At 33.1% G+C, this 15,682-nt stretch overlaps 1 protein-coding gene across 1 annotated transcript in view; it reads right to left on the reverse strand.

The window, feature by feature from the left end:
- The window catches only part of LOC136712943 (myosin heavy chain, clone 203), a 63,424-nt gene that overhangs the window by 34,763 nt on the left and 12,979 nt on the right, over positions 1–15,682 (reverse strand). The window contains exons 4-7 of the mRNA XM_066689780.1: positions 10,560–10,630; positions 2,698–2,833; positions 1,772–1,939; positions 1,393–1,539 (exon numbers count right to left, since the gene is read on the reverse strand). Of these exons, the coding sequence (XP_066545877.1) occupies positions 1,393–1,539; positions 1,772–1,939; positions 2,698–2,833; positions 10,560–10,630 (522 nt within the window). The remainder of the gene's footprint in view (positions 1–1,392; positions 1,540–1,771; positions 1,940–2,697; positions 2,834–10,559; positions 10,631–15,682) is intronic.

The following is a 15,682-nucleotide window of genomic DNA, read 5'->3' on the forward strand; positions in this document are numbered from 1 at the left end:
ATGTCCAGCTCATTCTATGTACCAGAAATCGAGAACTAGGCCATGAAGTCACATGGGTGCTAACTCTGGAGCTGCTTTGCTAGAAGTCACTGGGGAAAATCAGAAAAAAATTACATTATTTGACTGAACACTAGCTTGCTCTCGACGCCATAGCTTCACAAAATGTAGTTACTAGCATGCTAGTTTGCAAATCAACTGGTTTGGATGTATGAATACATCCAAACCAATAGCAGCATACTTAATTAAAGCTTGTGTGTATATTATGTGTAATTTCAGTTTGTGTGTATATAACGGTGGTCGAAAGTATAGGGACATCTAGAAACTCATACTAAGAACTAAGACAGAAATCATGTAAATGAACCACTGAGACAAAGGCAATGATGACCAACAGCTTTGACATTATTTTAAAATGTATTTAACACTTTTACTGGCATTAGTCAAACCATTTATGTTTGAAAAACCCTGAGGACACAAGCACTTCAGTTATACTAGATTCCAGGCTGTTAGGAACAGTTCATATTTTATAGCTACACAGTTCTAAAACAATTGATTGGACTAATATCAAAGAATGAGCTAAAATTACACATGGAATTAAGCGGGTATAAATTAGTCGAGAAATTGCCTTGCTTTGATAAGTCTTCTTTTGATTATTATTTTGAATGGCTGACCCATTTGATTCAAAACTAATTTCTAAAATAAATTATATATACATATAAAGATTCAACAATTTATCTAATAGGTTTGATCATTTGTGACTGCTTTCTCAGTTTTCATTCACTATTTAAATGTATTAACTATTTATTAACTAATAACTATTTAAACGAAACATGCTCTGACCCAACTATCCTTTATTATGCTTAAAAAATTTCAGGTATAAAGAAACACCTCGAATGGCTTACAAAACAATATATGAACATCTAATATTTAAATATATTAAATAAAAAACGAAAATACAATCTTAAAGCATATTACCTGTTACAATTGTAACAATACTATTTATCAAGCTGTGCTAACATTGTTGAACAGGAGACGGGATTTATATTAGTTCATAGTGAACAGAACTACCTGTTACAATGTTTTCTTTCAGCAGAGGATGAAAATAACCATGAAGTTAACCAGATAAATACAAATCTTCTTAAAATGTTTTGATCATATGCTGTAATAAAAATGGCTTACATTAACATACATTTTTAAATCACTTAACTTGCCAAAGGTAGGCACAATGATCTATTATACATGACATTAATTCTGTAATTCATGAAAAATACATTTAAGAAAGAGTGTACATGGTACTTTGATTATACTCAGAAGCACACTGTGTTTTGTCAGCAAGAGACAATAGAAAAGCAATAAGAGAATAACATGAGAACATGAAACAACCTATTCTCTTACCTCAACAGTCAGCATTGCTGTTTTTTCCTCAAGGTTTTTGTTTGACTTTATTAAAATGCCATTACGCACATCCTTTGCTGCCATTTCTTCCTGAAGGTGCCCAATTTCTGCATGTAACTCATTAACCTTTTCCTTCTGGCTGGACAGCTAGACAGACAAATACAAAAATATTTAATTCCAAACAAAGGAAACATCAGTCAATGTAGGCCTAACCTTTGAGCAGGGATGGTTATTATATTTGTTCAAATGAATGATAATAAAATATATCTTGATAAGAAATAGGTAGTATCCCTTAAATAATATTACTGAAAATATAAATGTACAAAAGACAAACAAAGAATCCTGAAAGTCACTGGGACTCCTTTTTTTTTGTAATTACCTCATTCTGCATATCTGCTACATCCTGCCGTGCCAACTGAAGCTCTGTCTGGAGTTTCGTCATTGCAATATCTTTATCTGCAATCTGGGCAACTTTTTCCAGTTGAAGCTGGTGGAGAGTTTGTAATTTACTTTGTAACACTGAGAAGGCATCATCTCTCTCTGAGGCCTGGAAGAAAACATTGCCATTAATTGCCATTTAATTAATTTCACAAAAATATCCAATTCAACTAATCTTGAATGTCATAAACATGGTCCTTACAATTGCATAGTACTTTAGATTACTAAAATACTTTAGATTCTGTAGGCTTTCTAAAAAATAAATACATAAAAAATCATTAAAAGTCAGATCCATTAATTTTATATATATATATATATATATATATATATATATATATATATATATATATATATATAAACGAAATAAACGAAATAAAAAAAAATAAAAAAATTAGATTGGCAATATTTAAGAATTCAACCATTACATACAGTCCACTTTAGTTTATATTTAATGATGTCATTACCACATCATTTGAATCTAATTATTTTTTCCCATGTAATTGTAAGTATTCTTCCACAAACCACTGTACTATAAAGCGGGTTATCATAAAATCCTTGAAGACAATATATGTGTCTACCAATTACATCTCTTAAACTTGTAAAAGCATAACCCACAAACAATAAAACAGCAGTGTTTTTAATTTTGTGACACTTCATAAGGAGGTGTGGGAAGCTGTAAAACTAAATTTCAATTGATTCGGTATTTAAAACCTTAAGGGCATAAATGTTTGTGCTTCAGCACATGCAGAGAACATTGTTTAATATACAACACATGTAAAGCTTATGGCAGAGGCAGTAAGCAATATCGTAAAAAATCTGCTGCAGCTAAAAACAAAGTTGTTTCCAAGAAATCCAAAAAAAGCCTACCTTATCTATGCTCTGCTCCTTTTTGAGGAAACTCTTCTTCATTTCCTCTTCTAGGCTCTGTATAATCCTGTCCTTGGCTTTCAGATGGGACTTCAGATCATCAACATGTGCCCTCATAATATCTTCTGGCTTAGGGCTGTGTGAGAGATATGACAGGGAGTACCAACCATTTAAATACCTTAATAGACACATTTCAAATGAGACACCTAGACACTTGTGCAACCCCAAACTCTACTGTTGATTGTAAGCTTGAATTCTACTTTACTGGTAATATTCATGGACACATGAATTCCAATGTCCTTATTATAAGATTAACAAAAGGTGCGGGTCTGTGTTTCTAATGACACCTTTGAGGTATAGTTAAACAGGAGTCCAATTCTAAAACCTTTTAATAAAGAACCCTTTCTAGACTCTTCCACCATATTTGTACTGTAATTACTACTAAGAATTTCTGCATTCTTTATGGTAATCATATTTTTCAACTTCTTTTATATTTCTTTTGTTCTAATCCTAGCCAGACTCAGACACAGGGAGGTAGAATTCACCTTGGACTGTGGCTGATTTTATTTTACTTTTTCTTTTCTTTGTAAAAAGGGGAAAAAAAATTGCTTTCTGAAAACTAAAATAATCTTGTCACTGAAAGGCACGGTGTTCAGATATTGTTGTTCATTGTAATTAACTATAAAATTCTGTATTTTCCTCTTTTTACACAGTAAAAAGTATAGTTCCGCTAATAACTATATACCAATGCAGCAGATGAACAAGTAGCTGGAAAGATTATCTCATTGATGTCTGAAAAGCAGATGGCAGCAGCAGGCCTTACTAAATAGATAAATTGGACAAAATACAAGCTGCGTCTTGAGTGTGTGGCTATTCCTTTTTAGATTGTATAAAAAATAATCTCTGAGCTTACACTACCTAGTACAGTATTTTACCTAGAAAAAACTGAAATATAGCTGCAAATATAAAATAAAGCTGAAATAGAAATAGTCTTGAACATAATCCGATAATTGATAAACACAGAAAATGTAATTAAAGAGCAAGAAGAAAGACAATGCTGATAAAGCTGAGCACCAAACCTACAGGCAAAAAAAATAACAGATTCAAAGCAGGCCTAATACAGAAGACGACAATGCAGTCCAAATGGAGTCAAATCAGAGTGATGTACAGGTGTCTGGTAGCAGGGAAATACATTTTCAAATAGGATTTTCAAGGACAGCAAAACAATCTCGAGCTTAATATTCCAGAGGCAGGCTGCATGCAGGGATGATGGGCTGACCCTTACATTAGAGTGGGCTGCTAAAATCTGGGATACCATGATTTGAATTCTGATTTAAGAAGAGCAGTCCAATATGGTATCACAGCACTCCTGCCTTGATGTAGCAAAAACTATAAAACCGAGTCTGTAGTGGCTATGTGGAAATCAACAAGAAAAAAGAAAGAGAGAGAGAGAGACATTTTTTTTGACTGGGAGTTACATGCACCTCGAAGTCTAAAATCAAAAAACAAGACTCCTGACTCGCAGTGCTGAGCTCCGAGCGACAGCTGTCAAGCGCCTAGGCATCAGGTGGTAAAGAACTGGTATCACAGTGAGATCCCATAAATATTGCTTCTTAATGTTTAGCTGCAAAACAAATCTGTCTCATCTCATTTTTGAATATGTAAATTGTTGTTTTATACACACAAAGTTCCTTAAAGGAAGACACGAGGCATCTGATCTGGATAGCAGGAACCGATGATTGTAAGAAAAGAAATAGGTACACAAAACAGCAGGGCTTTTATGAAAAGTTTTAAAACAAGATAAACACCTGAGGATTAGAAATAATAATGAAAAAATAGCTAACAGCTCTATTCACTTTTTATAGGACAAAGAAATATGAGTTAAACTCTAGATGTGGGTAACATACAGGGAATAGGCCTACATTTATATATCATTGTGAAATACATTATTTAGAGTAAATGTATCTGTTAGCATTATTTCAAAAGATAAAGGTAAGCTGCAGTAACAAAATTATATACAAACACACACAATACCTTCACAATCTAAAATGTTTAGTTAGTAACCTGTTGTACTAGTGGTATTAAAGGGAACAGGAGAGAAGAGACATGTTGTTTTGTTTTAACAGTGCAAATGTTAAGACTTAACTATATTATTAACTTTCTGCAGTTTCATACCGTTCTTGGCTTCTCCCTGGATGAGGGTTTGTTGCACAGTACAATAAATACTATTCTGAGAACAAATGTTTCTATATTTGACAACAAGCAGGACCTTTACTTGCCGTGCCCTGATTGGCAGCCACTCTTTCCACTGAAGGAACTGTGCAATTTTCAGCTCAAAGCCCTATACACCCAGAGGGCATCAATTTACCCCATCATTTAAGAGATGACTGCACCACCATACAATGCAACATAGACCCAAAATGTCATCACATCACTGACCTTACTGAGCCAAATGGATGAAGATTAACATGATATACAATTAATGATTTATCACAACATGCATATGTCACAGTATATCACATTAGAATTAAATCACAGAAGCACTGCTGGATAGATGGCATGTTTCTATATTTTTGATTATTTTAATATAGATTTATGTTTTAAATATATATTTTGTATTATTGTTTATATTTAATGTTTTGCTAATTCCATAAATAAGGTATACAATTAAATTACAGTAGCAGGCTAGTAATATATATTTTGTATAAAAAGGGCAAAAAAGTCAAATCACAGGAAAATTTTCCTCTTTCCCTTTCTCTATGTATTACAGAAAGAAAACAAAGGTTAAAAAATATTATATATCACATACATCTATATATTATATATGTGCTATTATTTTTTTTATTTTCCACAACAGCAATAAGTATCTCAATTTTTAATGTGACACGGTAAGTACTGCAAAAAAATTAATTGCATAAAGGTAAAATTAGAACACTGCTTTATAAATGATATTATGTCAAGCTGACAAATGGTAGGACCTGTTATATTTAGCAACTAAGTGTCTAAATGATCATTCAGCACTCACAGGGGTGAAAAAAAGCAGCCTGCTTTGTTGGCTATAAAACGGCTGCTCGATTTTTCATACTGTCATTCTGCTCTATTAGCAAAGCCTAACACAATTAGTTATGAATATGCAGTAATAACATGCAAATTGTTCCCTCACAATTGCCCCTAGGCAGTGGTCTTTGCCTTTCTAAGCCCAATTCTTTCTACATCATTACAGCAGCTTGGCATAATTCATCAGAATAAAAAAACACCTCAGCCTTATTGCATGTGCCCGGCTAGTATAACCATCAGTGGTTGTTAAGCGTTCTATGACAATAGCTGTATTAGCGATGCTCTCCCAGCTCCCTGCCACTCTGGCACTTGTACATGTCTCCCTTGGGTAATGTTAGACACTACATTTGAGCCTGCCAGAACAATTAACCCCTCTGTTAATTAGAAGGAAATGTCAGGCACGCAGATGGTACAAGCTGGCACCAAGCCATCCCGCCAACTGCTGTTGAAAGCAGCTACCCTGCTGCTGACAGCTGCTCAGCCGTGTCCCAAACCAGCAGATGTCAAAACTTTCCAGCTGAGGAAGACTTTATAAGTAAGGGGGAGGGGTTTGTAGTATTTCTAGCAATGGCAAGCACTTTTCAGCTATTATATCAGTTACTTTTTAGCTAAACAAATATTAAAGTGGAAATTAAAAGAAAATGACATTATGAGAACAAAGCAGACTGAAACAATATATAGACCAATTATACGTGTTTATATTAAAGCAATAGTGATCTCTTATTCTGACATGAAGCTATTATTTGCGGTCTAACAAAAGTAAGGTAATTCAAAACTTAAGTGGGTCTAAAATACATAATATTTGTGTCTGTCAAATATGTATATTTCCTTCCCAAAGGTATAAACTACTCATTTGCTAGTAGTCACAACCATGCATTTATTGATTTAAAACCAGGTGTTCCAAAAAAGCCCACTAGGTTTGATTTACTTCCCATCGCTTAATTAATATTCTGACACTGAACACTGTTGCATTGCACTAATGTGTAACGGCAGCTGTATGCATAGTGTGTGTGTGTGTGAGTGTGTGTGTGTGTGTGTACGTACATATAAACAAATATATATTTACATATAATCCTGAAATATCAAGAAACAGATACATGCCTACAATTTGGGTCCAACAGTCCTTTTTTTCTTGTTTGTTTTTTACTTTTAAAATGTATTGGCAACATAAGCTCAACTTTACAGAACTATATTGTCTATAGGAAAATGATAGGGATCTCAGAGCAGACAAACAGTGCAGAAAATGAATCAATAATTATTACTGAACTAAAAAAAACTCAGACCTTGTTCGTATATAAGACTTAACTGAAAAGTCTTGCTTGGGACTGTTATGATTGGATGGGGACATGTGCATCTGATTGTATGATTGCCCTGAAGTATCACTGTTTGTTGTACAGGGTTTTATTTTATCCTACGTCTATTTTGTTATGTATCGTTGTTATGTGATTTGTGCAATAACTGCAATGTAGGTTTTGCATTCTTGCTCCATAAAAGCACTGATTTAGAGTTTATTATTTTCTGTGTGCTGGGGCATGTAGCACATAATGGCCTTATTTTTCACCATCATTATTTTACCTTTAAAAAGGAATTATGTGGATTGCATTGCTCTTTCCTTTGATACATTGTCATTGCATTTTCTTACATTATTCTCTCTATTGCAACACTTCCCTCTTACGTGTTAGAGATTTTTCATTTATTAATTTAGCTTTGCTAAGGAAACAACAGCTCTTCAAAACACACAAGTGATGAAACTAAGAGGTCCCACCCCTGCTATGCAGCCCTTCTATAATGATAAAACATGATGGTCATGAGCTGAAACCAACTACTAAATCCAGCTTTGACTTGGAGATATAGTCCAAAACCATAAACCTACAAAATCAAAGATCTGTCATTATAAAGGCATTTTTAGAACTAAGCTCCTGGTGTATTCTGTAGGCTAACATTCCTTCCAGCAATAGGGCCTACATTATTATAGCAAGGTTAAATTGTGGACAATGAATTTCTAACATAGGAATCCTACAAAATGTAAAATTTGAGTACATTAAATCAGCTGAGCCAAATAAGGATCTTTCTAAGTTATCTTCTTATAGTTCCTTTACTTCTAATACTTCAAATCGTTTATATATATATGAATCACGTCAGCTGCTAAACATCACAAAATGAAGTGAGAACTGCTACATAGATGCCTAGTTATGTTTGTCTTTTGGAAAAATTGTAAATGTACATAGGAATTGATGATGTCAAACTGACAAGAACGTACAATATTTAAAATGTCTAAAACACATTTTTATCCTGTCACTTTCATTTTAGCTCTCCAAACTCTTTGAAGTTCCACAAACTCTTCTTCTAAATTTAAAGACACTGTTTGGTGCATGAACAAAATCAAAAACAAGCACATATGTATGTATATATATTTTTTATTTAAGTATGTATTTATTCATATTCATTCATTTATTCATAGACAATCTTATCCAGGGTGACTTTCAAAAACTTTTCAAGTATAAGGTAGTCAAAAGAAAATGGAGAAGAGATGTGATCATGCTTTTGTTGTATTGATGTTGTAACCGATATTAACTGATGTTTCATCAAATGTACAGTCATATTTCAATAACTAAAATTACCCTTTCAAAAACCAAAACACGATTATTTAAGTTTTGTCTTAAACCAATGAATACTGTTGTGGGCTGTATACCCATTTGGTGATACAAATACTATTAATGTATCTAATTGTCCAGGTGCACTTGTAATACCAATAAATTAGTAGCATTGATTGTGCTTTGAACTTGCACACAAACAAGCTAAATAGTCCCAAATAGTACAGACTGTTAACACACTCATAAAATCTGAGTACATTTCTTAAGAAAGAAATAAAGATAAATGTTCTGAAAATCAATGTCAAATAAAGATTTGTTAATAAGCACTTGTTATCTGAACTCCCCAGCCCAGATCTTTTAAAAATAATTACACAAACATTTTGGTATAAGCAGACCGTAAGATTTTACATGTTTAATTATAAACAGTGTAAATACAACAGCCTCAATCAAGAAAAGGTAATTAAGTATAATTTAATTGTATAAATAAACATTCTAATACTAACACACATACTGGGTATTTGACATCCAATGCATGTTTAATATATTATTTTATTTGCTTTATTTATTGTATCTTTAAAATAATATAATCTATGGTACATTAAAACCTTGTCCTGAAGCCACATTTAACAAAGTTAAGGAGAATTAAGAAAATATTAATAAATATAATTTGCCAAACCATTTGTAATTCCAGAAATATACATTATCATAAACGGAAAGCTACTGTAATTTAAAATGGTATGCTCCTAGATTTAATGCACATCTATACATACTTAATGTCCAATGTATGCACTTGAAAGTATTGTCTTCTTTTTAATTCATTCAACAGCATTTGAGTTACACAAGCGATAGACATAATCACACAACTCTATTCAGGTAGGGAGAGCAAAATTAATCTGATTGGGTGGTACTTTTATTTGAAAAGATTCAGTAATTACCAAACTTCTGATAAGGTTTTCATGAAATTATTAAGTTAAATTAAAAATAAAAGGAACAATAACTGCAAGGGGATTTAGTTAATATTTAAATCACATGATACATAACCATCATTTTAAAAGGTAGGCCTTGGGTCTTTAAGGCATGGATTATGACCTTGGGAAATTATGATTCCATTGTTCTTAAATTAATAAATTAATATATAAATCGTTTATTAACGTTTATTGCAACACAGAAGATAAAACTCTACTATAAAGTATTAAGTATTCTATAAAGGAAAACAATAAAAAATAAATAAAAATAGATCGTAAATCACTGACATACAGATATAAGATATGAAATGGCAGCTAAATCATTCCTTGAATTACTTGTGACACTGAATGTGGGTCGTCACATTGACTCTCTAGCCACTGCGTTGTATATTGATTTGTTTGCTTCACTAAATAAGAAAACGGCTCATTGAAGACAAACAACTGAAAAAGTCAAGGTTCACGTAAGCTTCATCAGAAAGCAACATATTCCAACATGCTGGACAATTTTATTTGTTTTTAACATAACAACAAAAGGTACTTTTGGTCTCTGATCTTCAAAACTTTGATTTAATAAGTAGGCCTATATCTTCACTGCTCGCAATTTATAGGTAAGCCTTAATTGTGGAGATAAGTCCATAATTTTAGGATTAAAATCTAGCAAAATAGTTATCTTACTGTAGACTTTGCAACAGACACAAACAAAGTGTACCTATCTGAAAATTAACAACAGGAGAGGTTATCTTTGGGTTTGGAGTTGGAGCATTAACTTGATAGAATTTGGAACTGACAAAGCAGTTATGTTTAGGAGTTACTGCTTTTATAAACTGACCTCTGGTCTAAACCTGACAACTGCTAACACTACAGATAACAATAGCGCTGTGTGCATCATCTGTACCGACTATGATCATAAGCCTTTGTGAAGAGGTGTGCCACGTCATATGGAGCATATCGCCTAAAAGACCACAGTTCCACAAGCTCAAGTTCTATTATATATCACGTAAAACAAAAATCGGGAAAAAAGGACAGTAAGAACAATCATGATATCCTGTATTCCTTCGTCCCAATCCGCTGTGAAAGGCTGTCCATGATACTTTTAATTTCCATTCAAAATAAAACAGTATGCAGAAAGTGAATGAAAATGTCGTGCAATAAATCAAAATGCAGTGGGTATAACTGTCTTCTGAAATAAATAAAATTACAACATTTGACAAATCAGGTACAGCAGCTACTTACATGCACTACTTACATGTTTATGCTGTTACCAGTTGCTCCCAGATAATGCTCTTTTGGAACAGTCCTTAGGATAAGTGAAGAAAACTAAGAAAGCAACACAAAAAAACAAAAAAGCACACAAATGAATAAGTTACATGTTCAAAAATACTCGCACATACATAAAATGTATATGAATACAGAGGGTAAGAATTCATATAATTTGACATGTTTCAGTTTAATTATAAATGCCATTAGATATTAAGGCTACAGAAGTCTTTTTTCCCCATCCACAAAACACTAAAATAACACAAGGGCAGAAATAGCGTTATTTTAAATCAACATGTCTCCTCTACAGAACATCGCATAATTCAATGTTGCTATGAAATTTGTCATTTAATTTCACAATAACTACTTCATTTAGGTCCTAAATAAAAAAAGACAGAAAATGTGTCTTTACGGAGAACAAATGGAGAAGCTTCCACACCTTGGGACCTTCCTCTTGGAAAAGGTGCACACAGCACTCAGGTCAATGATCAATGATTCACACTGACAGAAATAGGCATTGAAGAAGTGTCAACTTCACAGACATCAAAGTAAAAGTAAAAGATAAAAACACAGAAAATAAAAGCAGTCTGAAAGCTTATTGATGACAAACCAAGTTTTTTTTATTTTATTTATATATATATATATATATATATATATATATATACATACATACATACATACATACATACATATTTTCAAAGCAGTCATTGGAGAAATAAGAGAAGGGTTCATTTTATTTTTGGTTATTAATATAGTGTAAATCTGTGCTGAAGTAATATTGATTCTGAGACTCCTGGAAATCAGCAATTTACTTTTAATAAGTATTTAAAAATTGGAATACCTTACACAATATTAATTTAGAAAGGGGTTTGCAGCTCTGTGGACCAAGTTTGCAGCTTTATCTAAATGTTCAGGTTGTAGTCTTATTTTAAATAATGGCTCCACTTTAGAAATACTTTTAAGTGTGTACTTCAAACAGACAGTGGCAGGGGCATTCAAGAAAAAGGAAATCAATTTTGATGTTAATTACTCACAGGTCATGTCACAATGGTATCAGACTTTTTATTTTTCCATGACCTGCTTCAGGTGCTCCTTCAGCTTAGAGTATAATTATTCACATCAGAATGATTTTAGTCTTCTTTTTACAGCATTTGCTGAATCCAAAAGTCCATCTATCATGGTGCTTTATATGAATTGCAAAACGCATAAACAGATAAACAACTCCCTTCGATCAAGTGCATTAGTGGGGAAATACAGGAATGGGTTGGGGTACATTTGGAGAAGATAGCAACACATCCATTAGGAAGCTGAATATTTTATGCATGATCCCAAAATGAAAGCCCCCTTTTGTTGTGTTTTTTTTAGTATCTGGTGCTTTTTAGGTCACATTCTGAGACTGTTACATCAAAGCAACAGACAACATTACACACAACACAGTGGTTATTCTGTTCCCTGCATTTACCTATGCAGCAGTTAAAAGTTGAAATTGCTTGGTCATTTAATCCGGAGGGAAATGTAGGACAAATACAATTGTAACACTTCAAAGCAGATACAGTATATGCTCTGAATACTGGAAATCACAACAGTTTCAGTCTTTAACATGGCATAACTTAAGCATTCCCTAAAACATGGATTGTCATCTCATTACTGCTGTGTGTTGTCATGATGTTGAATGATGTCATTCACCTTCATTAGGGTTTGTGTAGACTACTACATCTTAGAGCACTAAAAGACCACTACTTAGCTTAAGAGATCATTTGTTTAAAAATCTGTGATATTTCTGTCCTGGTTTAACATTTTGGTTTCTGTTCCTATTTCTACTGAAATATATATATAGGCTACATTAATGTTTGTGTTTATTTATGTACTTATTTTGTAAATAAGGTGTCCTGCAAATCAATTATTCAAGGAAATGTGGAACCTTTAAATAAGCAATAAATAAATACATTATTTCTACTACTAACAAACACAGAACCCATGTTCAAGGGCAGGAGATTTGTACACTAAGTCAATTAACATAGTGGAAGCTGAGCTAAAGAGAAACTTGCTCATTCAGCATGCAGTGTTTAATACGGGTGTTAAGAAGGACCAACAGCAGCTCCAACCAAATAAAGTACTGACAATATTTAGACTCCAAGCAAAAAACAATAACAGCAATGAAGTCAACTGAATTTGAGCCCCGCTGCTTAAAAGTCTATAATGGAAAGGTTGATTAGTAGGCCTAGTGAGGTAGCAATTATGCACTGTGGCTGTGAAACAAATGCTGCTGGCCACATTTGTAAAACTAGCTGAAATTATCAGTTCTATAAAACCACACTATATAAATTTTGAAGTAGACTGCAAGATAATGTGTTATAGTTCAATTCTGAGCCAAGGTCTTTAAAATTATATTTAATGCTGTAGTGCTACAAAAAATTAACTTGAGCCTTTTCTTTTTTTCTTCAAACCATTTAAAAATCTTCCCAACCCTCTAAAAAAAAAAAGAGGAGAAATTGTGTCTTGTGTGAAAATAAAGTACTGATGCATAATGCATTAATTTAATGTTAGTATTAATGTATGATTTATTATTTATTACAAAATGCTCCCTCCACCCAAATTGTTAACCATAGCATAAGGTCCAGCAAATTTTAAACATTTGAAGTTTAGATCATTAGAAGTTAAATTTAAATTTACCCACACTTACAAAATGTATATTGAAACATGTCTGTAAAACTACACAAATCATAATCTGTTCTTGAAATCTGAATTTTAACCTATAAAAATTTAGTTGACTATAGAGGTGCCTTAATAGGTAGAACTGTATGATGCATTCACTTACATAAGTGTAAAACGTTCAATGCATGTAACGAAAAAAATGAAAAAATGTGCATGTGAACTAAGCAATTTTAATAAATCAAAGGAGGACAAATTAATAATTATAATAAAATAAATAGTCTACATTAGCTGATTAACAAAGTATAGGAAATAGTGAATATAATTTACAAGAAGGTTGCAGAACATCCTAAATAAGATGCAGTTAGTGATCAGTCAATGCTGCTTTCATGGTTTATGAATCTTTTACAATTTATGATAATGAGCTTGTTGAAGGTTAAGACCACAGTAAACTAATTTGTTAAAAGAATAGCAAAAGCTGGCATAAACACTTCAGCAGCATTAAACCTCATTAAAAATATTACCAAGGTATCAGTCAGCAGCCCTGAAGGAAAACACTGCGTACATTTTACGGATCTAGCCTGAGGCACATGGCTGACAAGGCACACAAATAGCCTACATTTTGTTGTTTCTGCTGTTGTTACTGCTACTGTAAAGAAGATGTAGATAATTAAAATGGGAGACTGAAAACAAAAAAGTCACACAAATGTCCAGTTTGTGAAGTGCTCCCAGTGCTGAAATGGAAACCACATGATACTGGTCCATTATGTGAATTCAACTCACATTTCAGCAAGACTAGCCTCTTCATGATCCAACAAGAAGCAATGTTTCATTACAAAATAAAACCCCATTTATTTGATTTGTTGTCAATGATGAAATTCATAGTTTTGTCCTTCAAGACATGGCAAGAACAACATCAGGATATTCAGTTTGGAAAATTGCCCATTCTTTCACAATAACAAAATTGTGTTGTCTCCTAAATCTCTTAAAAAAAAAAAAAAAAAAAAACTTCAATGACTCAGACAATTTACAACTTATTATCTCAAAATCTGGCTTTGATCAGATATCCATAAGGAAGCCATTATTATTTTTATTGAGCATACTTTTCTTTTTGCGTACAGCAATTTATGCTACATATAAACACATAGATCTAATAATGTATTATTATTCTATGCATCTCTTATTACATGCACTTCAAAAATGCAATTATATTTGAGGCAACATAATTTTGTGCAAAGTATACTCACTCTGATCCTAGTTTATCTCTGTACCATGAGATACAGTATTAGACCCCTTCAGCCCAGACCTGATATATTAACATAGGTTTAAGGTGGCACACAACTACATATGTAAGTTTGCCCTTATTGCTGACCTTACATTGCACTTAGTATCTTGTACTTGAATAATGCTGTCTCTGCGACTACAAGCAATTTATTCTAACTAACGACCATCAAGCGCTCATAAATCAGCATTAGATCCTTTTTTTACTGAGCTGGTGACTTTTACTTAACACAGATAGAGACCACATTCGGCATCCTAACCTCATATTGGCACATGTATTGATTTTAATTAGTCTAATTAGTTCATTATTTTAAAAATCAAATGGGGCATTCATTATACCCCTCCACTACAGTGACATATGATTAGCGACTTAATATGGTAATGAAGCTGAACAATTATCGCCCAAAAGGAAGTCATTAACAAGTGCATAAACATAGGCAGCAATCACCCCCACTCTCCCTCACCATCACCACCCCCATCTGTACAAATACATGAATGTTGGCACTGTGGGTCCTGTTCCATAAGTCAAATGCTCTCTGGAATAGGTATAGCCCTGATTTCTGTAAGGACTTGGTGGTTTAGTCAGGCGTTTAAGCATCTAAGTCGCTTACACTAGGCTAGATGTCTAAATCCTGTGCTACTGATATCATTGGTTTTAAGCATGTGAAACATCTTCTATTCTAGGCACTTTCAAATACACCCTCACCCAGTTTCTAGTTTGCTATGTACAGGGGTTGAACATGCATCATTGGGAAGTAGAGGAGGTGAATTAGAAAACAAACACCTAAAGAAAGAAACATTTTGGACAGATTGATTAGACACTTACTCCCTTTGGGTATTAATGAGATAGGCTGCCAAAATTACCCTTTAAAATAAACTGTTGGATTCTTCTGTATATAGATTCTTGTATCCTTTATTCAAATTATATATATATATATATATATATATATATATATATATATATATATATATATATACACTCACCTAAAGGATTATTAGGAACACCTGTTCAATTTCTCATTAATGCAATTATCTAATCAACCAATCACATGGCAGTTGCTTCAATGCATTTAGGGGTGTGGTCCTGGTCAAGACAATCTCCTGAACTCCAAACTGAATGTCTGAATAGGAAAGAAAGGTGATTTAAGCAATTTTGAGCGTGGCATGGTTGTTGGTGCC

The sequence above is a fragment of the Amia ocellicauda genome, chromosome 2, assembly GCF_036373705.1.
Source record: "Amia ocellicauda isolate fAmiCal2 chromosome 2, fAmiCal2.hap1, whole genome shotgun sequence".
Lineage (NCBI taxonomy): Eukaryota > Metazoa > Chordata > Actinopteri > Amiiformes > Amiidae > Amia > Amia ocellicauda.